The sequence below is a fragment of the Brienomyrus brachyistius genome, chromosome 11, assembly GCF_023856365.1.
Source record: "Brienomyrus brachyistius isolate T26 chromosome 11, BBRACH_0.4, whole genome shotgun sequence".
In the NCBI taxonomy this organism is placed as follows: domain Eukaryota; kingdom Metazoa; phylum Chordata; class Actinopteri; order Osteoglossiformes; family Mormyridae; genus Brienomyrus; species Brienomyrus brachyistius.
The window spans coordinates 13,317,671-13,335,294 of record NC_064543.1 but is presented as its reverse complement, the minus strand read 5'-3'; the positions used below and the strand labels follow the sequence as shown (position 1 = coordinate 13,335,294).

General features: G+C 44.3%; 1 protein-coding gene across 1 annotated transcript; it reads left to right on the top strand.

Annotated features, from left to right (window-relative positions):
• Window positions 1-5,226: 5,226 nt before the first annotated feature.
• LOC125704046 (synaptotagmin-5-like) lies at window positions 5,227-13,918 on the top strand. Its single transcript, XM_048969337.1, has 5 exons — window positions 5,227-5,363; window positions 7,095-8,089; window positions 11,167-11,320; window positions 12,194-12,360; window positions 12,553-13,918. Exons 1-5 carry the CDS (start codon window positions 5,348-5,350, stop codon window positions 12,718-12,720), a joined length of 1,500 nt encoding a protein of 499 aa, XP_048825294.1. The 5' UTR covers window positions 5,227-5,347; the 3' UTR covers window positions 12,721-13,918.
• The last annotated feature ends 3,706 nt before the right edge of the window (window positions 13,919-17,624 follow it).

Genomic DNA, 17,624 nt, shown 5'->3' with positions numbered 1-17,624 from the left:
TTGCAAATTAGTTGTGTATTGTATATGCTTTTTTTTGCAAAATGTGATGACACTGGAAAAAATGACCCGTTAACCATGTGGTGGCGATATAATGATCGTAAACACAGGTAACCGAACCCCAACCCTGCTGTTTGTACTAGGAACCTTATCCTTGCCAACTGCCCCAAGACAGTAATTAAATTAAAATATCATATAAAATACATCCCCCGAAGAGACAGTGCTGCACGTGTTGTGAGATTATGCTGCATAATGCTACGTAATCTCACAACACCTGCAGCACTATCTCTTGGGGGATGAAGAGGGGTTAACAAGGGGGGGTTTCTTGAAATTTGAACTGGAACACCCCATGAAATTAGAATTCCGACTAGAAAAGTTGGAGGGAACTAGATAAATCGCCAGACGGGCCGTTTATTTTTCACCCGCGCTCCCCCACCTGCAGTAGTTTTACAGCCACCTGCTCCAGCGAGATTAGCGTTGGTGAGACCCTGTGCCAGACCCAACGCAACACGGGAAGAGAGGCGCGCTTTAATGGTACCAGCTTAGTTTGTGCTTTGAACGCGTGAAGGGAAAATGGCACCAAAAAGAAGAGGAGGACAGCTTGACCTTCTTTTATAGGCTAACAATAAAAACAGGTGGGGAATTAACTTGGGTTTGCAGTATTTAGTGTCGGTTCAACATTTTATTGAGCCACATTTCACGATGATAGATCAGCTTACTTCCATTCCTTAAGAATAAGCTTTTTTGCTACAGTAATATAACATAAGTGGGAATTGCTTTTCACATGCAAAATCATAGTAGTTTGTAATCAAACTGAATCAAGCTTTGAAACGTTTTCAAAAATGTTTGTCTGAAATTCATTTAGTTTATGGCAGAACTAAAAAACCGGTAGTAGTAAACTTTTTGTTCAAAACCTTTAATGTGATCTATAACCTGTACAAATCTATCGAAAAACATACAAATCTGTTAGGGGGGAAATATAAGAATTTTCTTTTTAATTTGCAAAATTATTTATCTGGATGACTGGTTGGACCCTCTCAGCTTGCTCCCCCCCTGGTGAAAAGCCTAGAACAGCCCCTGTGTAAATATGAGTACTGCTTTAAACCCTGTCTTCTAATCAGCGGGGGGAGCCAACGAGAATCTGGCCTAATGCTTTTTAGAAATCAGATAAATATTGTGTTTGTTTCTAGCGTATTTCATGCACTCGCAATGTCACGACATGCTGCAGGGTTGACCCCCGCCGACGGTCAACTACTTTTACCATCATCTCCCCCCTCTCCTGTATAAAATCTTGTACCAAATATGCAACTCCCCAGATTACTTTCATGGTAAAATAATTTTCACTGTAAATATAAGGTTGGAGACCCCCTCTTAACCCTGCTTCTACAGAAGGTAATCAAGGCTTCCCTCTAACACAGATAAAAGGCCTCACTACTTATCTATATCTGCTAGTGACATCTTGCCGTCCCACTTAGTACCACCCCCACCAAAAATAGGTGCCATTTAGCTTAACCTGAACTTAGCTCAAACTGAAACGAAATGTGATAATGACACTAACAATAAGTTAGTGTTCTTTTACAGTACAAATGCGAAAGCTGAATATACAGCCATGGCCTAATAACTGGGGTCAACAACGTGGCAAATTCTGAGGGACATCATGATCAAAATACAGTTTTTACCGTGGGCTTCACATTTAAAACATAGCCTATATGTAGTGTTTTTTAACACGAACACAGAAGAGTTTTGTTATGGACACATTTGTCTTTGTATTGACAGGTTGACACTCTCTGCTAGTAACCAATAACATTTAGTTTGTTCTTTAGGGCAGCATGGTGGTGCAGTGGTTAGCACTGTTGCCTCACACCTCTGGGACCCGGGTTCGAGTTTGCATGTTCTCCCCATGTCGTCATGTTTCCTCCGGCTACTCCGGTTTCCCCCCACAGTCCAAAGACATGCTGAGGCTAATTGGAGTTACTAAATTGCCCGTGTGAGTGACTGGTGTGTTCCCTGTGGTAGACTGGCCGGGGTTTCAGAAAATATTTCAGATGCATTTAGGACTAAATACTTGTTCCATCATTCTTTCTAACGGTTAAAAGTAAATCCGCATTTAACTGCACTTTCCCTGGACGAACAGCAGGTGTCGCTTTTGTGCTAGACTAATATTCAATGGAGAGTTTTATGCTACTGTGGAACAAAATATCGAAACGACGGCCAGATTTAATAATATATGATACATGTCGCGGGTGGTATAAATAAGATGCCGAGTCCGTTCTGAACCAATACTGGATAGATCTGCCTCAGTAACTAACATATAACTGACAAAACAACCTGCTCATCCTCCATTGTTTTGGGGAGTGTAGTTAGGTTGAAATGCTGCTATATACCATTATATATTTTTTTCATTTTACGTATTTGTTAGCTACCATTTTACTGTCTTCTGTCATTTTATTGTAATTTACTCATTTACCGTATTTTTTATCCTTTTGTAAAGCATTTTGAATTGCCTAATGGTATGAAAAAGTTTGTACAAAAGGTTCCGGTTGAGATGGCCCAGGAACTAGGGCTGTGTTCGGAAGACTCAGAAGGAGACTTGCCCATGTCTAGGGCTAAACTCACTGATGTAGTCAAAAAAAAACTCTTCAGTTGGAGGGCTTCTGGGGTTGGCTGAGATTCACCCTTTTAAGTTCTTGACAGTTCTTGATGTTGCAGGGCTGATACGCCTCAACATTACATAGACGTCGGGGACAGTGCCTTTGGATTGGCAGACTGGGGTGGTGGTCCCAATATTTAAGAAATGGGGCTGGAGGATGTGTCCCGACATCAGGAGGATTACACTGCTCAACCTCCCTGGGAAGGTCTACGCCGGGGTACCGGAGAGGAGGTTCCACTCTGGCTGCGGAGGGGGTCCAGTTGGTGGGGAGGAATTTAAGTATCTCAGGGTCTTGTACAAGAGTGAGGGAAGAAGGGAGCGGAAGATTGACACACAGATCAGTGCAGTGTCTGCAGTAATGCGGAGATTGTGCTATTCTGTCTTGGCAAAGGAAACTGGGAGGCAGCAAAAACGTGGACTGTCTGGCAAGAAGCTGGGAGGCAGCAAAAACATGGTAGCCTCCGCCCCCACAAGCGATCACAACAACCATTTTAATTATGGGATATTCCTTTGATGTTGTAGTCGCGCCATTAGAGAAGGATGTGGAGCAAAAAAACAGGCAGACGCAATGTGACTTGACCTGCTGCTGTCATGCAGAAGTTGTCACGAGTCACACGTCTGTGTTAGCAAACTATTGGTTTGTGCTCCCATTTGAGAAGCGGTGGATTCATGTGAGAGCAAAATGTGCTCACAGTTGCAGTAATTAGTCATTCAGATGTCATCAGATGGGGCGGCATGGTGGTTAGCATTGTTGTCTCACACCTCTGGGTCCCGGGTTCGAGTCTCCGCCTGGGTCACATGTGTGTGGAGTTTGCATGTTCTCCCCATGTCGTCGTGGGGTTTCCTCCGGGTACTCCAGTTTCCCCCCACAGTCCAAGAACATGCTGAGGCTAATTGGAGTTGCTAAAATTGCCCTTAGGTGTGTGTGTGAGAGTGAATGGTGTGTGAGTGTGCCCTGCGATGGGCTGGCCCCCCATCCTGGGTTGTTCCAGGCTCCGGACCCCCCACGACCCAGTACGATAAGCGGTTTGGAAAATGGATGGATGGATGTCATCAGATACAGGCCAGTGCATCTGCAGGCAGAGACATCGTGTATATTTACAGACTGATCTTGGTATTCCTCTATGTTGCCTCACAGCAGAGTGCTGAATTACAGACTGTATTTCAGAACTGGGGCTGTGTGAATTTACCATATTGTTCATAACTTTGGTTTGTTAGTTAAGACTGTGGAGAGGGAAGTGAAGACAGTAATTTATTTTCTCTGCAAAATCTAGGATGTAGGAATCCCATGCTGATGTGATGTGACACAGAAGACCTGCAGAAAATGACCATACAAATTGCTAGTGTAAAGCTAATAAACATTGTCACTTATGAGTAACTAGACTCCTCGTCAAACTGGTAGCAACCATTGAAAAGATACAATCAGATCTTTCAAACAAAGCAGCAGAAAGTGGCTCCGATGTGCACAGTGGCGATTTTTCACACTTGTTGCTTAGCCTATGACTTTGTCAGAAACATCGGACTTCTTCTCCTGAAGGTGTCACAGCACTTCCACTTGTGGGATTGGGGTCTACAGCTATGTAGTTGAAAATTCATTTCCACTGCATCGCCTGCTGCCTCTAGGAAGAGGAAGGCCTAGAGAAATGATAGCACATAACCCATGTAATAGAAGGGTATACTGGCAGGGCTGGATTATGGGTATTAAGTGCCCCTGGGAACAGCACACATGACATCACATCAGAAACAGCTGATTGGTGGCTCAAAATACGCACCTGACTACATATATTAGCATTAACTTGTTGAAAGACATTTGTGAATGGGAGGTGGTAGTTTATGGGGGATGGGGGGTACTCAGCTTGGCGCCCCTGGGCACATGCCGAAATGCGATATTGCTGATCTGGGTCGGCACACTGGTTTATTTTTGACAAGCTTTTTGTTTGTTTTCAGGCATAGCAGACGCTGTCCTGATGTGTGTTTATGGCATGGAGACAGTGTGGGGCAGAGTGGAATACAGGGGTTAACTGGAGCTGACAGTCCCTAAGTAATGCGGACCATGTGGGCGGATGCCTATGCGATTTAATACAGAATTAACTGAGAACCGTGGACAGACAGCGTAAACAACGCCGTCTGCACGCCGGCGATGAGTCACACGGGGGGTCGGCAGGGCTAAGGTATCGTGAGTGGCGGATCCCTAACAGCTATTCCTAAATTTACTTTGGCAACCATTATCTCAGTAACATTGGTATAGAAATGACAATTTCGATGCGAACTGCGTAAGGAGCGTCTTTTTTCAAACATTAGGCTATATACACAGTTGACCAATCTCCAGGGAATCTCACGTTCCCATATGCAAAATTTGCAGAAAGTGCACACTTCCCAGCACATGCACTCTTCTTATTCTCCAGCTTTTTAAAACTAAAGGGCGATAATCAATGTCCGATGATAATAAATCGGGGTGATAGACAAGCCAAGGTGTTAGAATCTGAGGCTCGGCACGTGTGCCGGTTTCATGACCGCCCACCTTTCGGGGCGCTTATTGGCTGAGCGCGAGTCAGGGCACCACGCTTCATTTTGCCAAGTGAGAATCTGAACGAACGATCAGAAATGAGCAGAAAGGATGATTTCAAGTTTCAGCCTGGCTCATAAATTAATTCAACACAGCATACACCCATAGTGAAGAGTTTCTGAATATAAATGAAAATGGTGCACTTAGAAGGTAAGCCAGTTTGCAGTTAATTAACGCGCCACTGTAATATGTCGCTCGTTATTTATTTATTTATTTATTTAATAATAATATTAATAATGATTATATTATTATTATGTCATTTGTTTTTTATTTAAGGTTCAATCAAGCAAAATTTCGTGATGTGTAGCAATTTATTAACAGAAAATAAATTAAAATGAACCGTATATTATTGTATTTTTATTGTATATTTTTCAGTCATTGAATATTTTCTTTATCCTGAAATAGTTGTAAATTATTTTCTTTTAATAACGCGTTCCTGGATATCTGAGATCTATATATGTGGACGGAATTATTTATTTATTTATGTCCAGAAATAGGTATTTGGTTTAATACTTAGGCTACTTAAAGGCGTAAACCATGCGGGTCTGAGTTTTCCCTGTTGCGGGGGCAGCACGGTGGTCCGGTGATTCGCACTGTCGCCTCACGCCTTTAGGCTCTGGGTTAAAGTCTCAGTCAGGGTTCCCTGTGTGTGGAGTTTGCATGTTCTCCCCGTATTGTCGTGGGGTTTAGTCCGGGTGCTCTAGTTCCCCCAGTAGCTCAAAAATTGCCCTCAGGTGTAACTGGTGTGTGAGTGTGCCCTGTGATGAACTGGCACCCCATTCTGAGTTGTTCCCTGCCTTGCGCCCTTAAACTTCGTCATAGACACTGTAAAGGAAGGTACTTTTGCGTCACATCGGGTCATTTTTAAATTAATAAGCAAAAATTCGACGATATTAAGTGCTATTTAAAAAGATGTCAATTGTAATAAAGATACCGTTAAAAAAACAAGAAGTGGACCATTATGTGTGATAAAATACAATTTTTACGTATAATTGTGTAAAAATCACAAGTACAATATTTATGAGCTAGAGACTGACTTGCTGCAGATGGCCGGTTAGCTCAGTTGGTTAGAGCGTGATGCTAATAACGCGAAGGTCCCGGATTCGATCTCCGTATGGGCCGCTCTCTTTTCACTGGAAGCCTGCCCGCACTTATACCTAGTGGACTCTGATATCCTTGTATTTATTATGTCCAATTTTCTACACTTGAATGTCGTTTTGGACCAAAGTATCTGTGACATAAAGTATATGTAAATATAAAATTTCAATTTCATATCATGTTTGAAGAGACACTACTTATCTGTAATACCTTGCAATGGACTGGCATCCCATCCAGGGTGTCCCCTGTCTCATAAATCCATCCAATATAGTCCAGGTTCCCTGTAATGAAACATGAGACATAGGTGTGGATGAATTTCTTATTCATCATTAGAGTAATTTTTGGTCTTTGTATGATGACAAGCTTTGAAAATAATTAGGCCTTATAATATGTCATTGTTTCAATATAAGTCATTGTTTCAGGAAGCAAGGAAATGGACAGGAGCCAGACCAGTCATGCTGGTCTGTTTTAGATCAAACCCCCGAAGGGGAATCATTAGTTCTGATTAGGTGTTGTGGACATTTCCTGTGTAATTTAATAACACGTTCGAATGACGAGCACAGATGAACAGTATGATAATTGCTGTGTCAGTCTGCTGGGTGAGGATCGATACGAGACATTGAGTTTATCGTGCCATACGTGATCAGTCCTGAGCGTATCCGTTCACGCCGGGCAGTCTGTCTGGCACCAGCGAGCCTGCTGAGAAAAAAGGAGGTGAATTATGGGAGTTGTGAGGTCAAATGACACAGGTGATGTGATGTCAGTCGCTCTCCCGGCCTTCAGTGCACCTGCAGATCGTGCTGGGGGTCGCCCTCGCTGTCTTCTGCTTCTGCCTCCTCCTCGGCTGTTTCCTGGCCTGGCGTCGACGGAAGTCCCGCACGTCCGGGGATAAGGAAGCCCCCCCATCCCCGCCACAGGACCTCTGCAGCCCCGTGGTGGCTACTGTACCCGTGCGGCAGCAGTACGAGGAGCTGGATGGGGATGTGTGTGGGAGTCCGTGCTCGAGGAGCGACGGCTCGGCGCCCCCTGGCTGCCAGACCACGCCGGTGCACGAGTCGCAGACGCCTGCCCCACCTGAGTTGGGCCTGCATCTGGGAAAGACAGGCTTCCCCCTGCGCCGACTGAGCTTCCCCGCGGCCTCTGGCTCCGCCCCCCGGTTGCACCGCCATGGTTGTGCCTCTTTGCCCTCCGCCGTGCCCAAGCTGGGCCTGGTTTCCAGGACGCGCCGTGCTGTCGAGCGGCGCTACACAGTGATGGGCGACAGCCTAGCGTGCAGTGAGCGCAGTCGGTTGACAGCCGCCACTGGCTCCCCCCTATCCTCATACCTGGCCCTCGAGCCCACCGTCTCCCCTGCACCCACCCCCACCGACCGCATTACCCGACCAGCCCCTCTTCTGCAATTCTCCCTCCTGTTCTCGCCAGCACGCGGTACCCTCACCGTCACGGTGCTCAGCCTATCGGGTGGGGGCCGGCGCCTGGGCGGGGCCATCCTACGCGCCAGCCTGCCGCCACTCTGCCCTGCCCCTGTGCAGGCCCTGGCACGCCGCCGCAGCCTCGGACCCGAGCTGCGTGGTCAGAGCGTGCTGCTGCCGGTGGGCTCGCAGGAGGAGCTGCGCGGCTGCTCCCTGCAGCTGGCTGTCGTCGCCCGTGACTTCTCGGGCCTCCGGGAGTCGGCCGTGGGCCAGCTGGAGCTGCCGTGCAGTGAGGTGGACTGGGAACCCGACCGCGCCATCACCTACAGCAGGGGGCTGCAGCCGGCCAAGAGCAGGCTGAAGAAGGTACGGGTTCAATGAAATTTGGCAGCAGCTTTCATATATAAATAACTTACATACACTGAATATTTACATGCACATATTTACATGTGCAATAGGTTAGCAGAAGCTTCTGGTTAAGCTCCGGACCCCTGTAACCCCGCCAAGGATAAGGAATGATGGATCATGGATGGATGGATACATTTATACATCAAGATAAACGCAGTACAAAAATATCGTTCATACTGTATGTGATCTACAGCCCTCACAGAATGTTTTGGGACACTTGCTTAATTCAGTAAAAATATAGCTAATTAATTGGTTTTATAAGAAAAATCATTACTTCATTCATTTGTTTACAGCAAATTAGTATCACATTAGAAACAACCAGTACAATTAAGTAAAACATCCATTTCAAATTATAGTTCTGAGCTGTTCTGAGTTAAAATGTTCATCGACAAGCAATCTCACTGGGTGCTTATTAATTAGTAACACCTTTGCAATAAGATAAAACCAAACATTTGTGTTTAGTATCCTTTTGGGAGCCAGTGACTACAATTGCAATTAATAACTTAATGACAAGAACAGAACTAAATGATTTAGTCAAAAAAAAATTAGGACACTTTTTGTGCAGATATGATATGACTGTTTGTCAATGGATTTTTTTTTATGAAGTGAGTTAAAGGGTTTAAAGAGGTAGGTTGTGCATCTTGTGTCTTGTAACTATTCTCTGTAATTGTTAATTATCTGTTGTCTCCAACAGTAGCAAGTTATACCAACAAATGTTTCTGTCGGCCGCGGTCATGTGGCAGTAAAGATTCCGATTCTGATGAGGTCATTAGCGGGTGGGCCTAGCGATGGCGGGGGGAATTCCCGACGCTCCTTATTCCAGTCTGTAGAGCACAGAATTAGGTGAAGAGCTTTGTTTTTTTTCCCCCTCAAGTCACATGACATCCATGCGTGGTGTGAAGGCAAACAGAGGAGGTCTCAAATCAGAGGTGGGCAGAATGCCCAAGGTTTGCCCTCTAAGGAACCAGCAAGCTCCACTTAGAGGACATTATGGTGCTGCTGTGCACTGAGTCAAGGCCCTTGGATTTCTGTCCTTCTGCCAGCAGCTCAGAAGTCAGACACCCACTCAGTCACCCCCCCCCCCCCCCCCACACACACACGTATGTAAAATCAGCATCGCTTGTCTTCCCATGCAGTCATGATGTGAACTTGCTGCAGATTTTGAGAAGGCTGCTCGGTGAGAAACATAACCAGGTAGCAGCACAATTTTACAAGATTAATGACCGAAAAAAAGTGCTTCCAATCTAATGTACCTGTAGCTTTTGTAGGCACCAGTGCTGTAGATTCTACTGCACAATGTCAGCAGTAGATATGCACGGTTGATAAAAGATGATAAAAACCTACTTCTGCAAAGGGAGGTGTACTGCCGTTGTTATGCTAGTGTACTTTTGGTCCTAGTTTAGTTGTGTCTGTCTTGTTACCAGGGCAGTTAGTGGTCTGTTTACTTTGTGATTCGCACACTGAAAGGTTTTCTACTTATTCTGCGTCCCGTTTGATTTCGTCGTCTATTGTTGACGTATTTTCGCTTTTTTTGATTACCGGCGCTGCCGATTGTGTGGCGCGTGATCCCTGCAGGGTCCGCCAGCTCTATCTTTTTGTTTGGGTTACAGCTGTAACCGAATGCTGCTTAATGACAGACAGCCACCCACCGCGAGCCACGTGGACACAGTGGCAGGCGCCCACTGGAACAGCGGGTGCTGGCAATTTCCCACTTTAATACTGTCCTTAATTAGGTCAGCACATACCACTGGATGGAATTGGATCTCCTGAAATATATATATATATATATGCAGGTGTGGGGTCATTTCCTATAAATAAATATATTCAGGAATAAGTTGATTTTACTTGTCATGGCTTGAATGTGATATATGAGTTCAGGGGCTAGCATTTAGCAGTGAGCACCACATTATATCTGAGGAGCATTACAGCTTAGGAGCGTGGGAGGGCATGCTTGTGGGCAAATGTAGGGTGACACTTCCAGGTGCAGAGAGTTTACATGCTGAAAGAAGACACTTTCGTGCACCACTTAGCGTGCGGATGGGCTAACGGCGTCTGGGCCCAGCTGCTAACCCATTTCCTCAGTTCAGGTCTGCTTGGTTGCTTTTCCATTTGGGTTCCTGGCGGCCGTCTTGGCTGAACCATATTCTACTGCAGTCTACAGACTGATGGAGAGAAGGCTACATTTAAATGGGAATTTCCGTTTTGATGTTTGCAAATATGCTGTAGTAAACGTTTCCCGGGACATTGTTCTTCACAGCACTTAGTAATCAAGGGAAAATCTGAACAGGTTTTATATGTAATTAATTTTCATAAAGTGCCCTTCGTAACATGCTTGGCCCCACCTGCCTCACAAACAAATATAATAACACAACTAGTACAATATGCAAACAGAGAAAGCTAGAAGATTGCAGGGGAAATGAATAACGCTGCCATATGATGATATGGTGGCCTAATAGTAAGGGAAATAATGCCCTGTACAGCAGTGTTTCCCATCCCGGTCCGCGGGGACTTCCAAACAGTCTATGTTTTTGCTCCCTCCAAACTCTGTGCCAGACAGTCTACGTTTTTGCCTCCTGCCAGATGGTTTACATTTTTGCTCCCTGCCAGAAAGTTTAGATTTTTGCTCCCTCCCAACTCCCTGCCAGTCTAACTTTTTTCCCTCCTGCCAGACGGTTTATGTTTTTGCTCCCTCTCAGCTCCCGGTGGATTGTCTTGGGTTCGCTGAGGACAGGGTTAGAAAACACTGCTTTATAGTATACCCAGTGTGAATGGGGATATGATTATGTCTTGCTGAGTTTATGGTTTGTTGAGACAGAGTTTATGGTTTGTTCAGTTTAACGGTTATGCTATAGACTCTACTTGACTCTTGACTCCTGACATTGATGATCGAACTACTGACAAGCATTCGGCTGGCATTTAACCTCTGACCTTCCCCGGTGAAGCATTCAGCGGCCTCAGCATATTACTGACATTCAGTCGGATGCCTCCGTCTTCGGCCTGTCCTCTAGTGACACGGTTTTCCTGATATCTCGCAGAGCCAGAGCTCCCATGATTCGCTGAGCCGGGGACCTCGGGATCTGGGCCAGCTGTTCATCCTGCTGCAGTACCAGAGCCCAGCACACCGCGTAAAGGTGATGGTGCGCAAGGCCGAGAGCATGGCCAGACTGAGCCGCATGCCCGGAGCACCAGGTGAACCTCCTTCGTCCCTCCTGTGACTCCCTCACACCTCCAGCTGAACAAGAACCTAAGCAGGGCCTCCCTGCTGTTATTCCTTATTTCAGGTCCAACCATCTGTCCATCTTACAGTTGCTTGTCCAATACTGCAGTGCTGTACACTTTCATGTCTTTTTGGTCTAAAAAATTACTACAGTAAATGTTAAAAGTGATGGTAATCCTCTGATAAAAATTCACTGCACATCTTAAATATATATTTTTTTTCTATTTAATGGCAGCATCACTACAAGTATAACATAAAAGTTTGTGAAGTTGTGAAGTTTTATTTATGTGAAGAGCATAAACAGGCTCTCTGACTTGTAGAAGTTTATGTATTGAATAGAGATTATAGATGTTTAAATGGCAGTACTTGTTCAGCCCATTCCGAAACTTCTCTGTGACCCAGTTTCATAGGACAGCATACATTATAGTAACAAACATTTAAGGACCTCAAACTTTTTATAAGGCTTTTTCTCTCAGACAAAGCCATTATCTAGGACAAGTCATGAGAAAACGTCCTATAATATATAATGTATTTCAGAGTACAGAAATCCCTAATGTATAGATACATTTGAAAACTGCCATCCATCACACGTGATCAGAGATCCAGTAGATTCCAGCACCTTGGTTATGTCTCAGAATGCAGCTGGTTCCACAACTGTGTTGCAAAGGAGGCATCTGGCCATAGTTTCCCCAATAGCCAGTAATTCACAGTGTCTGTGGCTCCGCTGGTTGCTTCCTGCAAGCATTAGAGTGTTTGACCTCTTCTCAGAGAATGTCCTGAGTGAACCGCATGTGCCCTGTACGTTAAGGAGCTCTGCAACATTCAGTGGTGGCTTATCTCCACAGATCATTATGTGGTGATAAAGCTACGCCACAAGGGGACTGTGATTGAGACCAAGGAGACCAAAGGAGCCAGTGGGTACAACGCGGTGTGGAACGCCCCCTTCCTGTTTGACCTGCCTCAAGGTGACATCACTCAGCTGGCGCTCGTCCTGGAGTTCGTCATCATGCAGGTAGGGGACGCCCTTTGAGAACAGGGAGGCGGGGCCAAGATCTACTTTATGTAAGGGTCAGTTTTGATTTTCGGTTGAAAGCAGTAATATTCTTCCTTTTATGCTGCTCTCCTATTGGTGCAGTTAAGTGTGTAATATGTATATTAAACCTCCCCTGCTCCCTGATTGGTGAGAAACTTTTCCTGCTGACAGGGCCGGGTGTTCACCAAGAGCAGCATGCTGGGCCGCGTCCTGATTGGCAGCGAGGCTCCAGAGGAGGGCAAAGCGCACTGGGTGGAGATGTACAGCCGGGACCGGGTGGAGACGGCTCGTTGGCATGCCATACAGCCGGAGTCACGGCAGTCAGGGGAGGAGCCCTAACCTTCTTTTACCCCCCCCCCCCATCATTTCTGGAGAAGGGAATGAAAGTGCATTGGGGCTTAAACCTGACTCACATCCATTCATGCACGTCTGCCCAGGGCGATGGACTCGAATGAAGCAAACCGCCCATGAGCTCTTTCACACAGATCCCCTCTGGTTGGAGAGGTTAGACCTCTACAGCTCCACAGAAGGCTTCGAAGCAGAATTAAGGTGCAGTGATAAGTGTTTGCGAGCACTGCATAATGTGTGTAAAATCATGTGCACATGTCAGTGACTAATATGTACCGTTTGCAAGCATTAGCACATTAGCCAGACACCAGGAAGGCCTCCCAGCCCTACCAGTGCATAGTAGTGGTAATAGCAGTGCGGTGTCTGTCCAGAAGTCAACTTTCAAAGTGCCCAAGTAATTTTGTTTTTTCCTAGCAGTGACAAAGCGTGTGTGTTAGCGCACCTTGTATATTGAAAACAACCTTGTGTGTTTTACATAAATGGAAATTTACCAGATGTTTTGGTAACACTTTACTTGAAGCTCTCATCTATCGTGCATTATAGACACCTTTATAATACATCATAAATCATCTTTAATGGATTATCATGGTCAGTATAAGGATTAATAAAGCATGACGGCATCTTCTACTGACAGTCATAAGGCATTATAGTGTTGATTACAATACTTCAGAAGATCCAGTCTATAATGCATTATAAACACCTTCATTATCATTACAAAGCATCCTAAATTCTTATACCCGACCATTATAACACATTATGGATGCTTTGTAATGCATTATGAAGTTATCTAAGAAGGTACCAATGTTTCAAACTGAGATTCTGCCAAGAAAAAGGCACCAGGACTCTCAAACAGTGATGGATCACATTCATTGTGACTCATATGGGGACACAATTCTCATCACAAGTCATTTCTGCCCCCAAAATATGACTCATCATGATCTTCCCCGAAATCCTACACCAGTACCTCTACCCCGACAACCAGTTGCAACTGGAAACTGTCCATGCTCACACTGAATTCTCCCCAAGCAGCCTGGGTATCCCCTCTCCTCATTTCAGTGTGGCAGTGATGAGTACAGCAAGCATGTCAGTTATTGCCATTGCTACAGCAAACCCTCTTAATGTGTTCAGTCCTCTTAAGCCATGGAAAAATTCAGTATCTGTGTGTTGTTTAATGGTTTATATGTCAAATAAAAAGCTGTATTGTTGACCTACTGTCTGTTCTTTTTCAGCTCAGATTAATTATATTGCTAGTCAGTTTTCATACCCCCCCCCCCCTTCTTGCATCTTCATGCGATTCACCTCACTGGTCTGTTTTGAGCTGCCTTTAATCTACCCAATATGACACTATGATAAACTTACAAACCCTACTGTGCCTCAGGGCTTGATCACCGATCCAAGCTGAGCTAATGGCAAATTGTTTTTCTAATTGTTTTCTTGGGCTATTTTTATGCTGGTAAGGTCTCACGGACAATGCGAACTGTCAGCGCCTCTGATTGCCTGGTGAGAGAGACGATGGAGAAAGGTAAACCAGCCGAAGAAAGGATTCCGGAAGCTTCCCTGCTACATAGACAGATAGATATGGATTAAAACAGGTGATGCACACGAGGGGTGGGAGATGATGGGGAGAGGTTCTGGATGCAGATCTGAAGATTTTGAGCGCTCTGAAGGGTGTACATCGGGGACGCTTGTGCCAGGAATGGGTTTATGAGGTGGCTGAATAAGGAGCTGACTGAGCATGCTCAGCAAGGGTGCTTCACTAGCAGAGACGAAAAGTTCAGATCCAGAAAGTATAAATACAGACCATGTTTTTGCTTCAACCAATGAGTTCAGTTTAAAGAGTTATAGTCAGAGTACCCAACTGGTTGGTTGAAATCCTGGTCTGGATTTGTATTATCTGGATCTGAATTTTCCACGTCTGTTCACTACAGAGTAATCCTGCCAAAAAGGGAATCGGCAACTTAATTTCCCTGCCAGCAGAACAAAATGTCTGTACGGAGGAATGATGGAACAAGTGCAGTAGGAGGTCAAGTGGTCCAGAAATGCAACTAGTAAATTCCAGAAGGGGTTCAGATAGAAATGACTCCTTTGGTTCTGTAGAAATAGCTCACTCTGTTGGAAAAAACCTTGAGTGTGGCTTAAGCGATAAATGTAAGACATGACAGACGACTTCCAAAAGCTCTTTTTTAAATGCAAACATTCAAAGGTTTGGCACATCACTGGATTTCTTAAGTGGAGTGATTACTTTCATATGTGTTATGTTTATTTGCTTTGTAACTTATGTCGTTTTCAAATGTTTAATCTTCAGGAACGTGCTTGCCAGTTTGTTTTCACATTACTGAAACCGAACACTTAAAAGTCTGAGGTGAACAAAACAGCTGATTCCAATGCAAAATGTGTGTGTGTGCTGGCAGAAGTCAGTGTGACAGCATGGTACTGAGACTGGGTGATTTTCTGTTGCCATGGCAATATTGCACCAGAACCAGACCAAGAGCAGTCTCAGTTATTGTGCATAGCTGGACTTGATATTGTCCTCTTGAGGATAAATTGGGCCAATTGAGTGAAGTACAGGGGAAGAATCTAAGTGTGTTAGAGGCTAATTAAAGCAAATATTATTAAGATGTAATGTTTTGTTTTTTCCAACATTTGCTATGTTTCTCGGATTCTAGTGTTTTGCGCTGTTTGGGTGTCTTAGGTTCCAAATTGGACTATTTTTCCAGCTAGTTAGTGGGCTGTGGGTGGATATTAGTGAGACTCAATTTCCTTTACGCAATTAGTTGAAGGAGCCAAGTTGGGATGATGAGGTGAAATACACGAAGAAATCTGTGTGGGATTCTTAGTTAATTGTTTTAAAGCCTTGTTCTGATACGCAAAGAATTCTTATTATTGTCCATTGACGTCTTTCTGCTTTGGTATCAATTAACATGTTTTCTCCTCAACTTCGCAAAGAAGCATTGTTTCTCAGTTACTGAACCCCATTTTGAAAGGACAGCACAATTTATTAGAACATCAAATGCAATTCTTGAAACCCCTCAAACAAATAAATAATTAAAAATTATTCAATCAGTTAAAAATTTCAATCAAAACAATGTACAACATATCACCATATTGGGGCTATTGAGACTGTCAATGGTTACAGAAAAAAATAAGCAAGGAAAGATATAAAAAACATTTTAAATGTACATTTTGTGGTATGTTATGGTAGTTTCTTGTCTGATTTATATAGAAGTGCCTGTTGCTGTCCTGCAACTTTGTAGCGCCTCCTGGTGTCCAGCATGGGAAAAATAGACCACATCCCTGCAGTTCCTTTTCAACAAGTTGATGGCTGTTCTGTATGAATGTTCTCTTAAAATAAAACTGATGTGGCCCAGATGTTCTCTGATGTGAATCTGTTTTTACTGTGAGTCATCTGTTGTAGGAAAAGTTTGGTTCAGCCCTGACTGTGTTATTGTACTAGAAAACACACAGTGACACAGTTCTGTGGCAAGGAATTGTGCTGTAAGATTCCGAATCGTGAACAGCTGTAACGAAAAGTAAACAAAACAAAAAACAACACAAAATGAAAAGAACAAAACAGAATACAGATGAGCCAGAGGTGGCCATTCCTGCAATGGAGGAAAAGGAAAACCAAAGTGGTTATAAATCACTACATTTATCATCTTCACAACATTCTCTAATTTCGCAAAAGCTTAAGACATCATTTCAGTGACTACTGGTGTTAACGAGGAAAGGAAGGATGCGGACGAACCTATGAATCATTCTCATTGATACCCCTCCCCATTACACATTGTTTTCGCCCCCCCCCCCCCTTCTTTGAGATCATCTGTATAATTCCAGAAAACAGGGTAAAATTTTCTTGCATCATTTCCCTCTCATATATGATGTTGTGTCCCAGACTGTAAGTAGGGATTTGTGGTGTGGGGTGTGTTAACAATGGGAGTGACCACAGGATTAGCTCAGTATTTGGGTGTGCAAGTATGCATGTGTGGATGTGCGTGAGGGTGAAATCCCACAAAAACAAATGTGACCATTTATTATTAAAGGTAGTGAGTACAAACCCCAGCATGACTTAAGGTAATCAGCAGGGCAAATTTCTGGGCAATGTTGCTGGACAATTGCCAACCAGGTGAGACAACAGGTAACTCCTTTGCATCTGCATGATCAGGAAAAGTTGCCCGCTACCGATCAAAGTTTTTCAAATAGAAATTTGTTGCATATTAATGGTAAAGTGCCTAAGCAACATTGCCCAGCAACATTGCCCATGAAGTTGCCCTGTGTATCACCACCCCTTGAGTGAGTTCTCAGAAGGAACTAATCTACTGTCTTTTATTCCATGTAACTTCGGAATTAAGTTCAGTCACCCACAAGGTACAATACAGGCTTCAATACATTTTTTGAGGAACATGATCTGACAGCCCACTGGTTGTCCTGGCAACATTTGGATGTTTCTTAAAGCAGTTATGGTTAAGCGAGGTTCTCCTGGGCTCAACAGCCAGTTACTATTTAGATGACAGTTTACCTCTATGTGACAAAACCTGCTGTGCAGTTTGTTCCAAATAAGGTCCGATTTGCAATGTGAAACAGTGGGAGTGATCCATCCATCCCCCTGGGATTAGCTTTGCTCCCACTGTGTGAGTCAGCACACTTGTGTATGGCTGGGTGGGGAGGAGCTGTAGTCAGTATAACCCAGCCTATTGATTACTCCTCTCCTTATGGGGTTGGGGTCGATATGTGCCTTCCTGCGGGGCAAAGTATGCTGTGAAGTGACACTTTCTATGAATGCCTTGCCTATATGAATCTATGAACACATTCATAACACCCTATAATACATCCATAAAGCATTATAAACATGGCTATAAATATTTAAAGAAAGGAATAACACGTAATAGCCACGTATA